General features: G+C 40.6%; 1 protein-coding gene across 2 annotated transcripts in view; it reads right to left on the reverse strand.

The window, feature by feature from the left end:
- prmt9 (protein arginine methyltransferase 9) overlaps positions 1-22,009 on the reverse strand; it is a 104,199-nt gene that overhangs the window by 36,842 nt on the left and 45,348 nt on the right. The window contains exons 2-3 of one of the 2 annotated variants that reach the window (XM_020535125.2): positions 12,232-12,380; positions 2,025-2,261 (exon numbers count right to left, since the gene is read on the reverse strand). In XM_020535125.2, coding sequence (XP_020390714.1) covers positions 2,025-2,261; positions 12,232-12,380 — 386 coding nt within the window. The remainder of the gene's footprint in view (positions 1-2,024; positions 2,262-12,231; positions 12,381-22,009) is intronic. The other variant, XM_048597347.1, reaches the window with a different exon arrangement.

A 22,009-nucleotide genomic window follows, 5' to 3' on the forward strand; every position in this document is an offset into this window, starting at 1 on the left:
CATGGATAGAGAATTGGCTCATGGGCAGGAAATAGCAATGGCTATAAGAAGCTTTTCTTCAGGTTAGTGACCTGTGATCAGAGAGTGCAACTGATTACTATATATATTAATGGCGTGGAGAAAGCACACAAATGTACTTCAAGCAAATTTGTAGACGACACAAAAATTGGTAGAAAGGCAGGCTGCAAGAGGAATACAAACAGTTTACAGAGAGATATCAGTAGGTTAAGTAAGTGGGCAAAATTTGGCAAATGATGTATAATGTGGGAATATGCAAAGTTGTTTGTTTTGGATCAAAACAACAAAGTTTAAATGGAGAAAAACTGCAGAAAGCTGAAATACAAAGGGACTTGTGCACAAAACACAAAAATCCAGCACACAACTGCAGCACATATATCAGGAAGGCTAATGAAATGTTGGGCTGTATGTCAAGGGGGTCAGAATATAAGATCTCAAAAACCTTACTGCATTTGAACAAGTTGATGGTAAGACCACATCTGGAGAACTGAGAACAGTTTTGGACACCTTATTTAAGAGATATATTTTCATTGGAGATAGCTCAGAGAAAGTTCACCAGGATGATCCTTGGTATGTAGCAAGGGGCTCATTGGAATTCAGAAAAATTAGAGACGATCTCATTAAAATATATAGGATTTTTAAGGGGCTTGGCAGGGTAAATGCTGAGAGGATGTTTCCCCTCAAGGGAGAGCCTAGGACCAAAGGGCATACACTCAGAATTAAGCAGAACCAATTTAAGACTTAGATGAGGAGAAATTTTCTCATCTCAGAGGGTTTTTAGTCTTTGAAACTCGGTGCCACCGGGAGCTGTGGGCAGAATCTCACAGACTGAGATAGATTCTTGATCAACAAGGGAATCAAGGGTTTTGGGGAATGGGCGGGAAAGTGGGTTTCAGATCAGCCATGATACTGTTGATTGAAGAGCAGCTCCAGGGGTCAAACGGCTTACTCCTGTTCCTGTTTCATCTGGTCTTATAGGTGGATATAGATGAGTTGGTCAGATGGGCAGGCAAGTGGCAGACAGAATTTAACCCTGCAAACTGTGAGGTGATGCACTTTGGAAGAAGTAACAAGTACTCAATGTATGGCAGGGCACTAGGAAGATCAGAAATAAAAGGAGGGATCTTGGGGTGCTTGTCCACAGATCCCTGAAGGTGGAGGACAGATTAACAGAATGGTTGAGGTAGCATACCGGAGACTTGCCTTTATCAGTCATGGCATAGATTATAACAGCAGGGAGGTTATGTTGGATTTTGATTAGGCCACAGTTGGAGCATAGCTAAAGGTTGCCAGACTATAAGAGGAGGGGCTGCAGAGGAGATTCACCAGGACGTTGCCTAGCACTTTACCTATGAAGAGAGACTGGGTAGGCTCAGGTTGTTTTCTTTAAGCAGGGAAGGCTGAAGGGCCACTGATTGAGATGTACAAGATTATGATGGGCATGGATAAAGTGGATAAGAAACAGCTGTTCTTAGTTGAAGGATCAATAACAAGGGGGCATTATTTTAAGGTGAAAGCCAGGAGGTTCATAGGGGATTCAAAGAAAGATGTTTTCACCCAGAGGGTGGTATGAATCTGGAATGCCTGGGAATGAAATAGGGGCGAGACACCTCAGAACCCATAAAACGTATGTGGATGAGCACTTGAAACGTCATGACATTCTAGGCTTTGGAGCAAGTGCTGAAAAGTGGAATTAATGCAGATTGATCGCTGCAGATTCAATGATTTCTTTTGTGCTGGATGATTCTATGATCATGGCCATTCATTTGCAAGTCAATTTTAGCAGTTGCTCCCAACATAGATTTATCACCTCTGCCTTCCTTTGGCCCATTGTCACCTATCTTCTCCTCTTACTTTCACTTGTATTTTCCATCTTTTATTTGTTCCATTTTTAGCTTTGCCTCTCCAAATCCATGTTTATAACATGCGTACAGAAAAACACATCAATTGTATAAACGTGCATATTACAATCAGAACAATCCATATGAAACGGAAATTGCACAGACCTGAGGATACCAGTTCCCGTTCCAATGTCCAGAACAGACATGCAACCAGACTGCACTGCTTTTTGGATTGCTCTCTGATAGGCAACATTCCTCTTCTTATCATTTAGCATTAAAAAATGCCAGCGCTCCACTAGCCAGTTGGCAACACGATAAAAATTTTCCCTTGCCTCAGTATAGTCAGGATTGAGCTTAATAGCCTTGTGGAAATAGCCGGCTGCTTCATCTCGGAACCCCATGCTGCACACAGAGTAAAGATAGCCCAGAATTAATTTTAATTTTTGGATATAATGAATTTCAAAAATAGATGTTGTTAAATTTGAAAACAAATTTTTCAGAAGAAAATAATGAATCCATTAGCTATTATAGACATATAGGATCAACTAACAATACTTTAAATAGTTTAGAAAGGTCAGCTGTTTTGTTGATTACTGTAGTAACTTCATTTTGAACAAAACAAAAAACATCAACTTCAGTTTGATTGCTTAAATGAAAACAGAAACTACTGGAGAAATTCAGCTGGTCTAGCAGCATGTGGACAGAAAAGAAGTTAACATTTGGGTCCAGTAATTGAGTTCAGAAGATAGGTCACTGGGCCTGAAACATTAACTCCATTTTCTCTCCACAGATGCTGCCAGACCTGCTGAGTTTCTCCAGCAATTTCTGTTTTTGTTTCAGATTTCAAGCATCTGCAGTTCTTTGGTTTCTTCAATTTGACTACGGTTTTGTAGCAGCAGTTTATCCATTTCTTGTATAATATATGTAGATAATTTAAACTTTTTAAATTTACTCATGGGACGTGGGCATTGCGGATTGGCTAGTATTTACTGCCTGCCCCCTTGTTGCCCTTGAGAAGGTGGTGGTGAGCTGCCTTCTTGAACCGGTGTCGTTCATGTTCTGTGAGTTGATCCACAATGCCCTGAAAGAGGGAATTCCAGGATTTTGACCCAGCGACAGTGAAGCAACAGCGATATATGTCCAAGCCAGATGGTGAGCAGCTTGGAAAGAACCTTGCAAGTGGTGTTCTCATGTATCTGCTGCCCCTTCAAGATGCAAACAGTCGTGGGCTTGGAAGGTGCCTCTAAGTGGCTTTGATGAATTTCTGCAGTGCATCTTGTAAATAGTACACACTGCTGCTATTGAACTTCGGCAGTGGAGGCATCGGATGCTTGTGGATGTAGTGCCAATCGTGAACTCTGCTTTGTCCTGGATGATGTCAAGCTTCTCCAGTGCTGTTGGAGCTGTACCCATCCAGGAAAGTAGTGGGTATGCTATCTCATTCCTGATTTTAGATGGTGGGCAGGCTTGGGTCAGTCAAAAGGAGAGCTACTCACTGTAGTATTCAGAGTCTCAGTACTGCTTTTAAAGAAACTGTATTCACATGGTGAGACCATGTGAGTTTCTGGTCAATGGTAACCGCATGCATGTTGATAGTGAGGGATTCAGTGATGGTAATACCATTGAATGTCAAGGGGCAGTGATTAGATTGTCTTTTATTGAAGATAGTCATTGCCTGGCATTTGTAAGAGGTAAATATTACTTGCCGCTTGCCCAAGCCTGGATATTGTCCAGATCAACCTGTTCCATTATGTTCTGACACATGAGCATAAGGGAAAGATTTAAAAGGGACCAGGGAAAGAATATTTTCACACAGAGGGTGGTGCCTGTATGGGACAAACTGCTGGAGGTGGTGGTGGGGGCGGGTTACAATTACAACATTTACAAGGCGTCTGGATGAGTACATGAATAGGAGGGGTTTAGAGGGATATGGGCCAAATGCTGTCACATAGGACTACATCAGTTTAGGATATCTGTTCCGTGCAGACAAGTTGGATCAGAGTGTCTGTTTCTGTGCTGTATAACTCCATGACTCTACGTCTGGGGCAAGTGGACTTGAAACTAGACCTTCTGGCCCAAAGGTAGGTACCACTGTGCCACAAGAACACTTTGTATAATAATACGTATCCTATCTTGTATTTACTTAGTGATTCAAATGGAATTTCACATGTTATGGTCCGGTCATGAACAGGCCCTGTACAAATTGGCTGGAAAACCAAGACATGCTTGTGAAAGCTGCGAGGTCTATTAACCTTGAACATCTGTTGCAGTAGGGTGGAGTTCTGTTCACCAGATGTTCAGCTCTGTGTTGTCCTGAAAGTGGGTGAATGGGCTGAGGCCCGTCTCACGTAGCCGTGAAAACTAATGTGACTAATAAAGCTGTCCCTACAATAAACGATTTACTGGAATCAGCTTTGAATTCTTGTGAACAATAGCAAAATTATTATATATAAATCAAGCTAATGGTCCAGAATCTTTAGAGAATATTTGCTTTAGACAGTTGAATGCACAAGTGGGAATACTCAAGGTGAAAAAAAAATGGCGTAAGTCAATTTATCAAGCTCATTTTTATTACTGGGATAAGTTGAAGATGTAGGTCAAAAACCAAGTTGGAGTCATACTTAGCAGAAGAGTTCTGATTGTTCAAAAGTAATCACTTCAGTATTTCAGGTTAAAGAATTTGTTCCAATGAAAGTTCTATCAGTTCTAATGACCTGAAATATTAACTCCGCTTCTCTCCACAGATGCCGCTTCATCTATTTTCCCACTTTTTTTTTTATTATTGCTGTAGTAGTTCCTCAGGATAGTGTCTTGGACCCACCCATCTTCAGCTGCACCATCAAAATGACCTTCGCTCAATAATAAAGTCATAGGTAGGATGTTTGCTGATGATTGCAGTGTTCAGATCCATTTGCAATTCATCAAAATGAAGCAGTCTGTGGACTGATGTAGCAAAGCATGGACAACACCTAGTTTGGGCTGATAAAGAATTATTTGTACATAAAACTGTCAAGCAATCACCATATCCAATGAGAGAAAGTCTAACTACCTGCCCCAATGTTCAACAGCACTACCATCAGAGTCTCCCACCATCAACATCCTGAGGGTCACCATGAATCAGAAATTGACCAGCCTCATAATTCTGATTTAATTCTTTCATATAGTATTTATTTCCTATCCCTAATTTCCCTCACGTAAGTAATGGTGGTCTTTACCTTCTTGAACCTCAGCAATGAAAACTTGGATGATCTAAATGACGTGAACCATGGCACGAAACATGGCAGAATTATGCAGGAAGTCAACCAAGGCCTACCTCGACATCAAGAACAACTCGCTGCATCTTTTAACTAACTTCAAGGTAACGAGGTTGATGAGATGAGATTCTCATTGGGAAGCAGCAATTTGCCAAATAATCGGAGTATTGTTAGTTAATGATCTCAATGGCTCCAGATTTCATCTCATTAATATGCAGCTTTCTATCCACACAAGCAAACACCCAAGAGTTCTCAACATAGAAATCAAAAAGGGTACCTCACCGCTTACTCTAAAGGACCTTCACACTGGATACCAGGCACTAACATCTGAATGCGTTCATGGGCACCAACCACAAACATGCACCATCTGAGAACACTCATCACATACATACAATTCATTTACTAAATGCTTCTGCACTTCAACGCTGCATCTCAGGCTACAACAGCAGCTATCATTGTATTGCTACCGCAAGGACACTTTGCATTCAGAGACATACGTCCAGCTCGTCATCAGGACTAGGCTGCATCTCAGGGCTGCTCGCTTGCTCCCTTACCACTCACTCACTTTGAGCCTACCTGGATGCTCACAGCATCCATGCCTTGCTTTGCCCTTTCTGACCCTCTACCTTCAGCAGAGCTGCCCAGCTCACAGTACCGCTGCATTGCTTTAGCGTTTATAGTGTAGCTAGAAAGCTTGTCATGCTTGTCAGCAATCCTCAGTCAAGGCAAGGTAGATAGCCTTCAGTCAGGGGTCCTGGCAAAATAAGTTTAGGGCAGCCCCTGACATTAGTCCAGAAGCTTGGACATGGTCAATCAGCCAGTTGAGGCAGCCAGGATCCTCTTGGCACAAGGGGTGACGAGCCAAATGTTGGACAGCCAAGGCTTGGTGTAGTTGACAATGAATGAGAGAAAATATTGCAGGCAATAGTGAGTGTGATACAGCATAAGGTTGAGTGGGAAATTGATAGACTATCAAAGATAAAGTGAATGTGAGGTATTGGAGAGAAGATGGTGGCACTTAGCTGATGGAATGGAGAAATTCACCTTCTTCCTACACTACTGAACATTTCTCCAGACTGTGGAGGCTGCACTGATGTAGTTGAAACCTCGGACCAGGCTGGCAGAGCCTGGTGTCGTGACTCTCTCTGCTGCTGGGGGAAAAGGACATCTTTCCTCTGTATCAGTTCTGAGGAAGGGTCGTTTGACCTGAAATATTAACTCTAATTTCTCTCTACTGCCAGGCCTGCTGAGCTTTTCCAGCAATTTCTCTTCTTGTTTTGCCTCTGTACCAGACTGCCCACTGGGATCTCGAGGTCTCTGCTCGCAAAGTGAATGGCTAATTTTTCCCTTGCCTTCATGTCAGGAACTGTGCAGGACACCTCCAGGCTAACAGTGTGTGGCTGGATACTTAATGGCCTTTGCCAGCTATCTGGCAGTGGCAAGTTATTTTGCATACAGTCAGTAGAAGAATGGGGCTAGAATCAGATGAAAGGGTACCATAGTAGTAATTAGTTAATAAGATTGGTTTGCAAAGATGCAGCGAGAACACTCAACAGGCTTCAGTATGTGTTCACAATTGAGTCATTTCCCAAACATACTTCAGTCATCCTTGCCCAAAATCTGCCTCTGTTAAAACTAGAGGCATGTCCGAGGCAAATTAGGAGGATCTCCGTCTCAATTTTACCAGTAATCAGCTATGTATGAATTTCAGTGAGTTTCTGCAAGAGTTTCTCTCTGTGCAGCCCCATTAGATTTCTCACACTACCTACCCAAACTTGCCTCGTTACCTTTGCACCACGTCCCTATGCTGCAACGCTTGTCCCATTCTTCCACTTACCGCACGCGAAAGGACTTAACTATTGTCAGTACCTCCTTGGATCCCTGGCACTGGTGCCAGTTGTACACCAAATTCAAGCATTGTTGTCCAGAGATGCCCTGCACAGTTCCTGTTATTTACCACAAAATGCCTAACAAAGGGAAAATGATACGCAGCTTTGCTAACAGGAACCTGAAGCTCCTGGTGGACAAGGTACAGCGAATGACAAACAGGAAGTTGGAAGACCACAGCAAGCCAGGTAGCATCCAGAGGAAAGGAGAAGTCAACGTTTTGGGTATTACCCTTCTGCTTTCCTCCAGATGCTGCCTGGCTTGCTGTGTTCTTCCAACCTCCTGTGTTCTTCCAGCCTCCTGTGTGTCTACCTTCGATTCCAACATCTGCAGTTTTTTACTCTCTAACCAAGGTACAGGGAAAGGCTGTCCTCTTCCCCCAGGACCAGTAGAGAAGTCCATGGTACAAGACCCTGTCAGCCTGATACAAGGTTTTCACCAGGTTCAGTATGCCATGGAATCCAGAGGAACATCCAACAATACAGGAAGAAGGTCAATGGCCTTCTCTATTCCACAAGGGTAAATGCCACCATCTTCCTTCTGCTACCTCACACTCTCACTATCCCTGCTACTGCAAACACTTCCCACCAAGGTTCTCAGTCTATTGCTCTCACTATCACAATCAACCTCTTTCATCACTTATTCTCACCCACCCAATTCTCCACCCTACTGACCCTCTGTGATCCCTATACACTCACTCAGGACACCTATCCTCTACTAGCACTAACTGCTGTGCCAATCAATTTCAACTTACTCAATCCCTCCCTTGGCCACGTTCCAGGAGAAAGTGGCCCACAATGAAATCTACAGAATGGTACGAGGCATTCAAAAAGAAAATGGGGAGAGTACAGACCCAACACTTGCCCTTGAAGGTAACAAAAGAAAGACTTCTTTAGCAGGTATAAAGGGAATAAATCAACAGAGGCCTTAGTGGAATATAGAAAGTGCATGGGGAACATAAGGAAATAATTAGGACAGCAAATAGGGGGCTTGAAAAAGTACCGACAGGTATTTGGGAGATTGTCAAGATATTAAGGAGAAGAGGATTACCTAGGAAAGAGAAGAGCCCACTAGGAACAAAGTGGGCAATATATGTGTGGACCCAGAGATCATTCCCAGGATGTTAAATGAGTACTTGACTTCCGTCTTCACTCGAGAATGTAGGTACATATTTTGGGGAAAGTGTTTGTGAGGCTCAAATAGATCAACAGGGGAGGCGACAGCTTAGTGATATTATCACTAGACTGTTAATCCAGACACCCAAGTAATGCTCTGGGGACCTGTGTTTGAATCCCATCATGGCAGATGGTAGAATCTGAATTCAATAAAAATCTGGAATTAGGAGTCTAATGATGACCATGAAACCATTGTCAAATGTCAGAAAAACCCATCTTTAGGGAAGGAAATCTGCCGTGCTTACCTAGTCTGACCTACATGTGATTCCAGACCTGCAGCAATGTCACTGACTCTTAACAGCCATCTGGGCAATTAGGGATGGGCAATAAATGCTGGCCTAGTCCTGTGAATGAACTAAATAAAAATAGGGTGTGGGCAGGTACTGAAGGTTTTGGCAGGCTTAAATGTGGACAAATTCCCAGGCCTAGATGAGTTGTATCCCAGACTGCTTAAAGAGGGGAGAGGGGAAATTGCAAGGGCTCTGACCCAAATTTTGAATTCCTCTTTGGCCACAGCAAAGATGTCAGAGGACTGGAGGACAGCTAATGTGGCCTCACTTTTCAGAATGGTAGTAAGGATAAACTAGTTAATTACAGACCAGAGAGTCTCACATCAGTGGTAGAAAAGAAACTATTGAAGAAAATACTGAAGGTGAGAATTAATTTCCACTTGATGAGGCAAGGTTTGATTAGGGATGGGTCAGCCTGGGCTTTGTCAGAGGGATGTCAGACCTAACAAAGGCGTCTGAATTTTTCAAAGTGGTGATTAGGTATGTAGATGCGGGTAATGCCTTTGATGTGGTTTATATGGATTTAAGCAAAGCCTTTGACAAGGTCCCACACGTGAGACTGATAAAGAAGGTTGAACAACATGAGATCCAGGGTAATTTGGCAAGACGGATGCAAAACTGGCTTAGTGTTAGGAGACGGAGATGGATGGCAGAAGGCAGTTTGTGTGACTGGAGGCCAGTGTCCAATGGCATACCACAGCGATCGCTGCTGGGACCCTTACTTGTGATCTATCATGTAGATGAGAATGAGTTGGGGGAGTGATAATTAGGTTTGCAGATGACACAAAGATTAGTTGAGTGGTTAAAGTGAGGTTTAAGATTATATAAAAGGAAAATACGAAAGGGTTGGTTAGATAGGTAAATCAGTGATAGATAAAGTGTGAGATGATGCACTATGGAAGCAATAACAAGACAAAGGAGTATGCATTGCATGGCAGGGCACTAAGAAACTCAGAGGAACAGAGGGATCCAGAAGTGCTTACTCAGAAATCTCTGAAGAGAGGACACATTAAAAGGATAGTTAAAAAGGCATACAATCCACCTGCCTTTATCAGTGGCACAGATTATCATAAGAATCATTTAGTGTGGAAACAAGCCCTTCGGCCCAACAAGTCCACACTGATCCTCAGAGTATCCCACCCAGAATCATCCCCCCGCTAATCTACACATCCCTGAACTCTCGGGCAACTTAGCATGGCCAATCCAGCAAGCCTCCACATCTTTGGACTGTAGGAGGAAACCGCAGCACCCAGAGAAAACTCACGCAGACACGGGAATAATGTGCAAACTCCACACAGACAGTCACCCGAGAATGGAATTGAACCCGGGTCCCTGGCACTGTGAGGCAACAGTGCTAGCCACTGAGCCACTGTGCTGTCCAAAGAGCTGGAAGGTTACATTCAGCTATACAAAACTTTGTTTAGGTCACAGCTGAGTACTGTGTGCAGTTCGGATTGCTAAAATAAAGGAAAGTGTGATGCACTGGAGCAGGTGCAGAAGACATTCACCAGGATGCTGCCTGGTGAACACTTCTGCTATGAAAAAATACTAAATAGGCTTGAGGTGTTTTGTTCAGAGCACAGAAGATTAAACGGGACCTTACTGAGGTGTATAAGAATATGAGGTGCATGGACAGGGTGGACAAAAAGCTGCTGTTCCCCTCAGTTGAAGGGTCAATAACAAGGGAGCATAATTTTAAGGCGAAGGGGAGGAGGTTTAGAGGAGATTTGATGAAAAGCATTTTCACCTAGAGGGTTGAGTGATCTGGAATGCACTGCCTGGTAGGGCATCAGAAGCAGTAAACCTTACAATTTTTAAAAAAGACATGGATGAGTACTTGCAATGTCGTCAAGGCTATGGGCCAAGGGCTGGAAAGAAGGATTAGTGGAGATAGATTAGCACAACAGTGATATGAGAAGATTCTCTTCCGTGCTGTATGACTATGGTGGAGAGAGCTAGGTCAGTCGTATGGTGCCTGATGTTAGGCTCCTCACTCCCTACAAGAGAAGGATCCTTGGCCATTACCAGTGAGGAACAAGGCAGCTCATGTTCGATGCCAAAACCTCTTGCCAGAATGCAGTCTATGCCAGGAACCTGCTTCTCTATCTTGTGATGCAGTAATAAGCTATACAGATCAGAAGACTCCAGACAGATTCTACCTGCATTAGCTGCTGTCAGTAAGGATTGCAAGGAAGATTTATCTCCATTTCCTTTATAAAGGCAAGGGATCTCAGGTTGCTGTGCAGAAATCCATCCAAAGTTGACGCATGGGAATATTGGAAGATGGCAGAAATGAATTCAATTGCAATGTCCTTAATTGTACCTTGATGCACATGAAGACTAGTCAATTGGATAATACAGTACAAGTTTTCTACTATCTGTACAACTGTATCTCAGGAACAGAACTGTATTGGGAAATTTGGAAAAAAATCATGTTTATAGTTGAGCAACATGTACCTTTAACATTTTCTGTTTAAAATAATGATTGATTTATTTCATTTCTGAAGGGAGAAGAGCAATAATAAATGAGAATATATCTGCCTTATTACTATCTCTGTGATGTATCAATACCAAAAGGTATTTCAAAGATAAAACTAAATGTAAACATATTTTCTCATTCTCAAATACATATCACAATGTGCCTCAAGATGTCAATAAGGGGAAGGGCTCACAAACAGCAATGGTATATTGATCATAACCGGTTTCAGAGATATTGATTGAAAGTTAAACATTGGCTTTGACTCTCCCTCAGAGTGGACCTGGACCCAAGGGACCTCCCCACCTTTTCATTGTACAATAAAATCTTTTACATTTATCTAGGAATCTAGATGAGGTCCTGGATAATCAAAACTGAAGAACATTGTTAAAGCATGGGCAAATGAACTAGAGTAAATTGTTTGAGTTACAGATCCAATATTGTCACAACATCAATAACATGGATGACTTCCTTCAGTGCAGTGATTTCTTGATTCTATTTGGAAAAGCTGCCTCTCATAAGTGAAATTCAGTATTACAGACTAAAAGAGACCAAAATTCAATCCTAGTTATGCTGTATTAACTGATTTCAAGTGGGGTGAGAGATAGGGGCTGCAATTAGTAACAGCAAATCGAGTTTAGAAACTGGATATGCTTCACCTGAATCATAGTTCTGCTTCTATTCAGCAAATTCCTCTTATGAGTCATTAAACTGTCCAACAAGTGACTAAGACATATAGCCAAATGTTCAATTATTAATCTGTGCTAAGTTGGATGATCAATGTTAAGGTAAATGTTGGAGACACTACAATTAAAATAGATATTACAGTACTACATTTTAGTTACATTTTTAAAAAATCCAGTCCTTTTGAACACCATCTTACAGCAAATGTTAAAAACAGCCACATAGTAACAGCATTGGGTGTGGAAAGGGGTCAGATTGAGCTGTGATTCTGAGCAACAAAGAAAATTGTAATGATGGGCAACATACTGGTGGTCAATTATCATCCGTACAACCATAAAATAAGACTTTTCTTAAAGAAAAAACTTGACATCTGTGAATCTTAGACAAAGGGAGAATTGGGCTACACTGTATTGGCATTAATGATTAAACTTACCAATACTTAGCTCAAGTTCACTAAATTATTTGTGGTATTGTGGGTGTTGAGGAGGACAGAAAGTCACAATAGATGCTGTTAAGGAGATAGATAAAAGTGTTTATACAAACAATATTATATAACCATTTAATATAACAGATATTCAAATACAATTGGAAAATGCTATCACAAACCTAAATAAATGTTCTCCCATACTGTTCCATATTTCTTCATTACTTGGGTAGAGCTCCAAGGCCTGTTCATAGCAGTCAAATATATCTTGAATCCGACTTAAAGAATCAAGTTCTTCTGCCCATTTAAAAAGAGTGTGTTGGAACGATTCCTAGAGTTTCAATAATAAAGTCAACTAATGTAAAATACATTAATAACTAAAAGACATTAAAGCAAAGCCAATGCAATTAACCAGATTAGACAGGAGGCTTCATAATTGGTCCTTTTGTGATCAGTTATCAAATTATCCATAACTTGGCAAGTACATTAACATCCAGAACAGACAGTGAATCCCTTTTTATTGTGTTCAATGTGGCAAAATCCACATGACATATCAACATAATAGAAGGCATGCTGGCCATTGGTGTTTTATAAACAAACAATTCCCATGTTCTATATATGGCATCACCTATAGGCGATTCCATCTTACACTGTCTCGTCTAGAATTGAAATTATCTACAATAAGTGAAACTATCAAGCTCTATTCCAGTTGAACAGAAATATACTTTGTTCATAAATCAATATGGCATAATGGGTTGGATTTTGTTGCAATAATTAATGCTAAGGCTTATAGCACTTGGTTACTTATGTGAAAATCAGAAAGCAACATGCAATGTCCTCGTGTACAAAGTTAAAATAGAAATCTGAAGTTAATGGATGGCAAAAGGTTCACGAAAACTGCATCATGCCATCTGTCTCACCATTTAGATATACTGAACAGTTAGAAACAAGCAGTTTGAGTTACCTCATAGATGCTGACTCAATTCACCAGAAGAGTTTGTTCATCCTACAGTAAGCATCCTTTTGATGGTGCAATTAATCATAATTACAATAACCAAAAACCTACCTGGCATTGAAAATGAACTTGTAGAAGTCTGTAGTCTCCTTTCAGATTTTAATTATTGTAATTTTTAAACAAAACTTAGTCAATTCTAGAAATATGTTTTAAGCTTTTATCTCTCATGATCCAGTTATTTCTCCTCTATTACTTTCTGCAGCTGATGTGATTTTCAATTTCATATCCCTATTCGCGTTTTCAGGTTACACTCATTAACAATTGTTCAATCTGTGGTTTAGGAGCTCCAATGCTGGTCGTACTGTTCGCATGTCACAGATGTCCTATAGACAGTGATGTTCTTCTTGACCATTTGCCAACAAAAAAACTTTGCAGTGGAGAACAGTTGCTCCAGTCTAATATTAAATTCCTAATTGCCATTCGTCTTCTGATTTATGCCAGACATAACAATAATAACTAATTTCATCTTATTTCCTTCAATCATCTGTGGACCACAATAACATTCTTATGTCATGAAAATTGATAATACGCTATTATTATTTGAGAACTTTGGCTCTAAAATGGAAGAATGATAATAGCTTTAAATTTGATTTGTATTTCTATATTGTCTGTATTAAGAAGGGAAAGAAAGGGTTTTAGTTTCATTTTAGATTTGTTCTGCAAGTGTTTTGGGTGCCTGGAAATCCATTTTGTTTACATGCAGTTAAAAGACGTCATTCATTCCTAGCAAAGAACAGTTCCGTGCAATTGAAAAGAAAGTAGGAGATAGAAAATCTTCTGTTGCCTAGCACAAACCCACTAACACAGAAATTCAGAAAAATGCATAAATCAGGTAGTGTAGAGGTCCATTCAGACAGAAGACATCCTTAACTGCAGAGATGCTCTTATGAACAGTTTGCAAGAAATCTAGACCGGAAACACGCCCTGACTTAGAAATCATGAAGACAAAATCTCTAGAAATAGAAGGCTATTGAGGTGTCAGACAGAAAGATATCCTAGTTTGGTCAGGACTTGAGTTTAAAAACACATGTTAAGTAGTATGGGAGCTGAAATAGCTGCTTGTTTAAGGGTCTCACAAACAGGTATTAACTGAAGAAATGAGTATCCAGTTGAGGCACAGAACCTTGCCAAAAAAGAAATAGATTATAGCCATGAACAAATTTTAGCATGGAGAAAACAGTGAGGCTTCACTGAGGGTTTAAGTGTCTGTAGAGTTCTTGTGGTATTGGAAGGTTGAATCTAACTTTGTTAAAAGACTATTTAAATTTGTTATAAGGCTGTATCAAATAGTTCTGTATGATGTAACTTGTTCATGTTTTTCTTTTGACAGTTATTAACTTTTATTTTACTGTTAAAAATATACTGACAGGTTCTTGTGAATATGATTAGCAACTGACCACCACAATAAACAAATGACAAAATAAATTTTATGATCCAACAAGTCCAGTTTCACTCTAGGACCTGATTTGTCCAGTAATACCATCAGATAGGATCATAATTCCTGTCTTAATTAAAGCTGGATAGAACAGCCCGATTGTCAATCCAATATTTTAACTCCTTGAATTATCCAGCTGCATATGTATATTGCATATTGCACATACAGTATTGAAGAAAATAAGTGCAACAGCAAAATCCACTTTCAGTATTCAAAGGGTTCGCACGTTATATTGGAAAACCTCAAACTTCATGAAAGGCTTGTGCTCCAGAACCAGTCATGCCCCCAGCTGAACTGCTTCAGGACAGCTACAAAATTAGCATCTAGCCAACAATATGGAAAATTGCCTAGTATGTCTTGTACAAGCTCCAACCTAGCTGTTACCACCATACTCTCAATCATCAAAGTGTTGGAAGTTGTTATCAATGTGTAAAGCTTGCAATGGTATAAACTGCTCACTGATACTTGGTTTGGATTCTTTTAGGGCCACTCGGGTCCTGGCTTCATTACAGCCTTGGTTCAAACTTGAACAAAAGAACAAAACTCAACTTGAGTTAAGAATGAAAAACAAAAGAACTGCGGATGCTGTAAATCAGGAACTAACAACAGAGTTAGGACCCGAAATGTTAACTCTTGATTTTTCCTTCACAGATGCTGCAAGACCTGCTGAGCTTTTCCAGCAACTTTGTTTTTGTTGTTGTGGAGGTAAGAAAGACTGCCCTTGACATCAAAGGCATTTGACCAAGTGTGGCATCAAGGAGCCTTAGCAAAACTAGAGTCGAAGAGAATCAGGAGAAAACACAGCTGGTTAGAGTCAGACCTAGCACTAAGGAATATGATGCTGGTTACTGGCGATCAATCATCCCAGTCTCAGGAGATCTCTGCAGGCGTTCCTCTAGGTAGTGTCCAAACTACAACCATTTCAGTTGCTTCGTCAATAGCTTTCCCTCCATCATAAGGTCAGAAGTGGGGATGTTTGCTGACACACAACATTAACACCATTCATGCTGAAACAATCCACGTCCAAACGTGGCAAGACCCGAAAAACACCCAGGCTCGGGCTGATAAGCAACAAATAATGTTTGCACCACACAAATGCCAGGCAATTACCATCTCCCACAACAGAGAAGCTAACCACCATACGGCAGAACCATTGCCAAATATCCCACTATCAATATCCTGGGCATTTGCATTACTCAGAAAAGAGAACTGGATCAGCCATATAAATACTGAGCCTACAGCAGCAGGTCAGAGACAAGAAATCCTGCAGCAAATAACTCACTTCCTGTCTCTGCCAGTGTTTGTCCACGAGATACAAGGCAGGAATGTGATGAAACACACCCTACTTATCTGGATGAATAATACTCTAACCACACAAGAGGTTTCCCACCACCCAGAACAAAGCATCTCACTTGACTGGCATCCCATCTACTACCTTCAACATGCACTCCCTCCACTGCTGACAGTGGAAACTGTATGTACCATCTGCAAGATATACCACTCACCATGGCTCCTCCAACAGCACCTTCCAAACTTGTGAACTCTACTACCTAGGAGAACATGGGCTGTAGATGCATGGGAACATCACCACCTATAACTTCCCCTCCAGGCCACACATCATGCCAACTTAGAACTACATTGCTATTATTTCAGTGTCTGTGATTCAGAATCCTGGAACTCCCTTCCGAACAACACAATGGGTGTACCTACACCTCAAAAAGTGGCTCACCACCACCTTCTTCATGGCAAGTAAGGATGGGCAATAAATACTGGTCCACCCAGTGCTGCCCACATCGCATGAACAAATTTTGAAAAAAAAACTAGAAAACTCACTCTTACAAAAATGTATGTGAAAGGCTGAACAGAATTATCAAGTGAGTTGGCACTGGCTTAGTGACCTAATTTTACATAATACTGCTCCACAGCACAAGCAATGTTTTGCCTGAGTAACTGCAACATTTATTGTCCTATAATCGTAAAGAAGGTAGAAGAACAGAGAGACCTGAAGTGTTTGTACACAAATCTTTGATGATAGCAAGACAGATCTACAATTTAATTAACAAAACATATGGATCCTTCCTTATATAAATAGAGGCAGAGTACAAAGCCAGAAAGTTGCCTTATATCTGCATAAAACATTAGTTTGGCCCCAATTGGAGTATTATTTCCAATTTTGGGCAGCACACTTTTAAAAAGGGTGTCAAGCGCTCTGGACAGGGTACAAAAGAGTGTACTCACTAGGGCAGATAGGACCGAGGGGGGGAAACAGAGTTAATATTTCCAGTTGTGATAACCTCTCACCAGAACTGTTCTCTCAAGCCCCCTCCAGCAGATTTACTTTCAGATTTCAAGAAATGGCAGAATTTTGGTCTTCTTGGCAGGAAATTGCAGCCTTGACCACCTTCCACCCAATGAAAATCCAGGCAAATCATTCTATGCGATGATTCCAAGTCACATACGAGTAAGGTGTCAGTTTTTATCCCTGCTAAGTAGATTTCTGCTATCAGGTGGATTTAACCCATAGTTAAATAACTCACTACTTAAATTCAAAAGTAAACAACAGTTACAAGGAGTAAAATGGAGCTAATGTGTCAGAATCCTAACTATACACTAGCAAGTAACTAGCTTCAGGAGACAAAAACTAACATTAAGGAGCCGGGAAAAAGAAACTAAACGTTGTCCCATCAGAACAAAGGAACTCTTCAACAAATATCTCCAATGAAATTGCACACCACAGGGATGGAGAGGGATCGAGGGCAATTCAGAGTCATGAGGGGGTACTATTTATTAACTGACGAGTTAGTTGGTTACACAGTTCTTGAATGGTGCTGTGGACAGGAGGAGCCGAATTGTAAAGGTGGGAAGAGTGTACGTGTGCGCGCGGGTACACACGCGTGAGTATATGGATATATGCCAGAATTTTTAAACCTTCTGGACTTGCCCTGAAATATGCGAGGTACACCTTTTTACAGGTTGTAATTATAGTAGCAATCAGACTTCAAGACAATTAGCCACACCAACTGAACAGAAAAAAATGTAAACATTTAAAGTAGCCTTCAGGCTATCATAACTTATTCTCAGCTTCATGGCTACCACTGTGGCCTCAAAGGTCGTAATCCCCAAACTGTATTCCATAAACCCACCAGGAAGCACAACATGTTTGCGAACCCCTAGGGTACAAGAACAAAGAAACCTGGAAGGTTTATTTGCACAATTGCTGAAGATGGCAGGGCAGGGGTTGTGAACATGGTGGTAAAGATATACAATATCCTGGATTCTGTAAACAGAGGCATAGAGAACAAAAGCAAGAAAGCTTTGACAGACCTTCCTAAAACACTAGTTTGGCCTCAAGTACAGTATTGTGTTCCCAATTCAGGAAATCAAACATTTAAGAATAATATGAAGGCTTTTGAGACGGGGCCAAAAGATTTGCAAAAATGGCTCTTGGATGAAGGGCTTTAGTTATGTGCATAGAATGAATAGTTTAGATTGTCCTCCATAGGAAATGCAAGACGACATTTGAAAGAACTGCTCAAAATCATGAAGGATTCAGAGCAGTTCGGGCAAACCTGCTCCTATTGTCAGAAAGGTTGAAAGCAAGACTCATTGAGTTAACATGATTAGCAAAACAAACAGTGGTGGCATGAGGAAAAGTTTTTTTATGCAGTGGATAGTTAGGATCCGGAATACAATGAACATCCTAAAAGTGGCATAGACGCAGACAAAAATGTAGTTTTCAAAAGGAAGTTGGACAAGTAGCTGAAGAAATAAAATTCCAGGGCTAAGGAGAAAGGGTGGGAGATTGAAACTACTTGATTCGTTCCTGTAATGGGCAGACTGGCCTTCATACATATCATAAGCAGTACAGCCTTTGGCGATCTGAGGAACACAGAGTGTTTGATGACAAGAACCTCAGACTTGGCACAAATTCATAGTATTCAGGGCAGTAATGTTACCTGCCATCCCGTATGAGGAGAGATGGACAATGTAGAGCAGACATCTCAAAACCCTGGAGAAATATCACCAGCAATGCCTCTGCAAAACTCTGCAAATCGACTGGTCATATAGGCTTTCCAATATCAGTGAACCCTCTCAGGACAACAACCCCAGCATCAAGATACTGGTTATTGTCGGTTGTGTTGGGCTGGCTACATTGTCTGCATACCTGAAAAGACTTCCAAAACAAGCTCTCTATTCTGAGCCTGCTCACAGCAAGCAGTTACAAAGAGGGCACAGAAAACACTGAGTACATCCTCAAAGCCCACCTGAAAAATTAAATACCCCATTGCCTCATGAAAATCTCTTGCCTAAGACCTCCCAAACTGGAGAAGCATCATCTACAAAGGTGCCAACTATCTTCAGTATCTCCCAAAGACCCAGGTGGAGGCCAAGCACAAAAAGCAGAAGGACCATTCAAGAAACTGGGATATCCCACTTCCCGCCTTCTTCACCGGAGGCTGGGCGCATTAGTTCAGCACCGGATCGTTTAGTCACCTCAAGATCCGCAACTCTGGAGTGGAACCAAATCATAAGTTTTGAGGGCCAGTCTAAGGGAAACGGAATTTGTGTGCTAGGCCCCTTGATCTCATTCTGCAAAATAACTACGGTGTTAAAATATACTGTTTAGCCTATATGCTAGGAATCAAGTTTAAGTAAAATGAAATTATGGCAAAGAACCTACATTATAAATGTCACTCAATTTCAGTACTAAATTACAGCTCAATGAACTTACTTCAAATTTAAGGATTCTAGAAGTCAAAGATTTCAAAAGTAGGATGATTCCTTTAGTTCAGAAATCTGAAACATCTTTATGTCAACTTGCACATTTGAAAAGTAGTTTCAACTAGTCCACTACATTGTCATAAGTCCATGAAAAACCTACTGCAGGCCAGAGGTACAATTGTTAGCCATGGTAGCAACATCTTTGCCGTTGATCAGAAGGTTGAAGCTTCAAGTTACACTTCACCACCGGAAATATCAAGGCTGATACTCCAATGCAGTTCTTGGACAGTGTTGCACTTCTTCAGTGCCATCATTCAGACAAAACATTAAACCAGGCCCCACCTGCCCTCTCAGCTGAAGTAAACAAACGCATCATACTATTTCAAAAAAAGCAGGGAGTAACCCACAGCCTCCTGGCCAATATTTATCCCTCAATCAACATCACTAAAACTGTTTATCTGATCATATCACATGCCGATTTGTAGGAGTTTGCTGCACACAAGTTGACAATTATGTTTCCTCCATTACAACAGTGGCAACACTAACGTACTTAATTGGCTATAAAGTGCTTTGGGATGCCTTGTTATGAAATACATAAATGTAAATCTTCCTCTTTATGTATGTTTTATACCCCTTTTGAACTCAACTGGACAAAAGAAGTCACAATAAAACAAAGCAAAATTATCTCTAGGACTTAAAATGCAGAGGCTGCCAGGTGCAATGATTGGACATTTCATCTTTCTTCATTGCCAAACAATAGGACTTAGAAATTCCTTTTCCATCTGACTAGACTAATATTACTTATCTTCTTTATGGCATTTGAAGTCTGGGGAGAGAATCCAGCATCAACTTACATAGCTACAAACCACAGGTGGTTGAAGTGCAGATTGTGAAGACACCTATATTCCAATTAGCCAGGTTATGTAGTCAGCAATAAATAAAGTAGCAAGTTGAATCACATTATTGAAATATTTTAAAAATGACAATAAAATTCCTGATGTATACTCCCTTCAAACCAAGGTTACTGTCTTCAATATTTGCCACACAGCTAATTTTGCTATCCAACACCAAATTTGGCTAACTAACCTTATTCTGTCCTGCCAAAGTCAACTATAATACCAGAATCATCCTGAAAAGACAATGGCCTGGCATCTTTTCTTTACCCTGAAGGCCTCTACTTACTTCCAGCAACAAATCCAAAAAGGTCATGAACTTCTCTGCCACTGAAATTGAGATTCTCTGTTCAGCTACCTGTGGGGCATTAAACTCTTCCCTTTCTGACGAAACCAAAGAAGTAGGCTAGATTTTTACTACCAAAGCAGGTAACATAGAAGTACATATGATAAACCTCTCGAACCTGCACCGCCATTCATTATGATCATGGCTTATCATCAAGCTCAACAACCTAATCCCGCCTTCCCTCCTAAGTCCTAAGAGGTTTAGCTCTTATCCTTAAACAATGACCCTTGGTTCTGGACTTCCCCACCATCGAGAACTTCTTCTGACATCAAACCTATCTAGTCTTGTTAGAATTTTATTTCATTCATTTAAACTCCAGTGAATACAATTCTACCTGACTCAATCTTTCCTTATATGTCTGTCCTTCTATCCCAGCAATCAATGTGATAAATCTTTCTGAACTCCCTTTATAGCAATAACATCTTTCCTTGGGTATGGAGACCAAAACCGCACACAATATACTAGTTATAGTCTCACCAATGCCCTGTACAATTGCAGCAAGATGTCCTTGTTCCTCTACTCAAATCCTCACTACAAAGGCCAAAATATAGCTTGCCTTCTTTATTACCTGCTGCACCGGCACACTTGACTGGTGCATAAGGACGCCCAGTTCTCACTGAACATTCCCCTCTCTCAATTTACAGCCATTCAGATAATAAACTGCCTTCCTATTTTTGCTACCGAAGTGAATAACCTCATTATACTGCATATAACATGCATTTGCCTACTCACTGAGCTAGTCCAAATCACCCTGCAACATTTCTGTACCCTTCTCACAGCTTTCCCTCTAGCTGTGTCATCTGCAAATTTTAAAATGTTACATTTAGTTGCCTCATCTAAATCATTAACACATATTGTGAATAGCTGGGATCCTAGTACTCTAATGTCAGAAAGTGATATAAAAATAATTTTCAATCAATTTATCTTCAATTTGTAGATCAGTTTCACTAGAATGGCTTGCACTGTTGAGTCAGAAATCATGGCTTGGAACCCCACCTCAGAATGTCTGCACCTCTAAGAAAAGCTCCCACTTTTTAGCTCCTGAGTTTTCTGAGGCAGGTGAAACTCCAAGGCTGAATTGCCACTCAGTCCTAGCCCAAAAACAGGTTTGTGATATAAATGAGTATTTTGTCTATTTTGGTTTGGTGGCTGATACTTTATTACAGTTATAAACAGTTAAAAATACTAACTTTAATTCAGATTGCAGCAATGGTATTTCAATGTGTAATATCTGTCAGTTACAGGACAGAGGAATAAACAGAATTTAAACCATACCATTTAAAAGATTGTGTACATACACCTTGAAGACAACCACAGTAATTAATTACTTAAATAAATTTTCAATGAGTTCAATTTCTCAAGAATCTGTCAAAAATGTAATAGGAGAATAGCTAAATATATATAAAACTGTCTTGCCCAGAAATGTATATTTGATATAAAAGCAGAGGATTTTTAATTGTAATGAAGTTGGCCATTAATCCAGAAATTAATATACATAATTGCAGATAACAAGGTGTAGAGCTGGATGAACACAGCAGGCCAAGCAGCA

Source organism: Rhincodon typus, chromosome 1 (assembly GCF_021869965.1).
Source record: "Rhincodon typus isolate 14 chromosome 1, sRhiTyp1.1, whole genome shotgun sequence".
Classification (NCBI taxonomy): Eukaryota; Metazoa; Chordata; class Chondrichthyes; order Orectolobiformes; family Rhincodontidae; genus Rhincodon; species Rhincodon typus.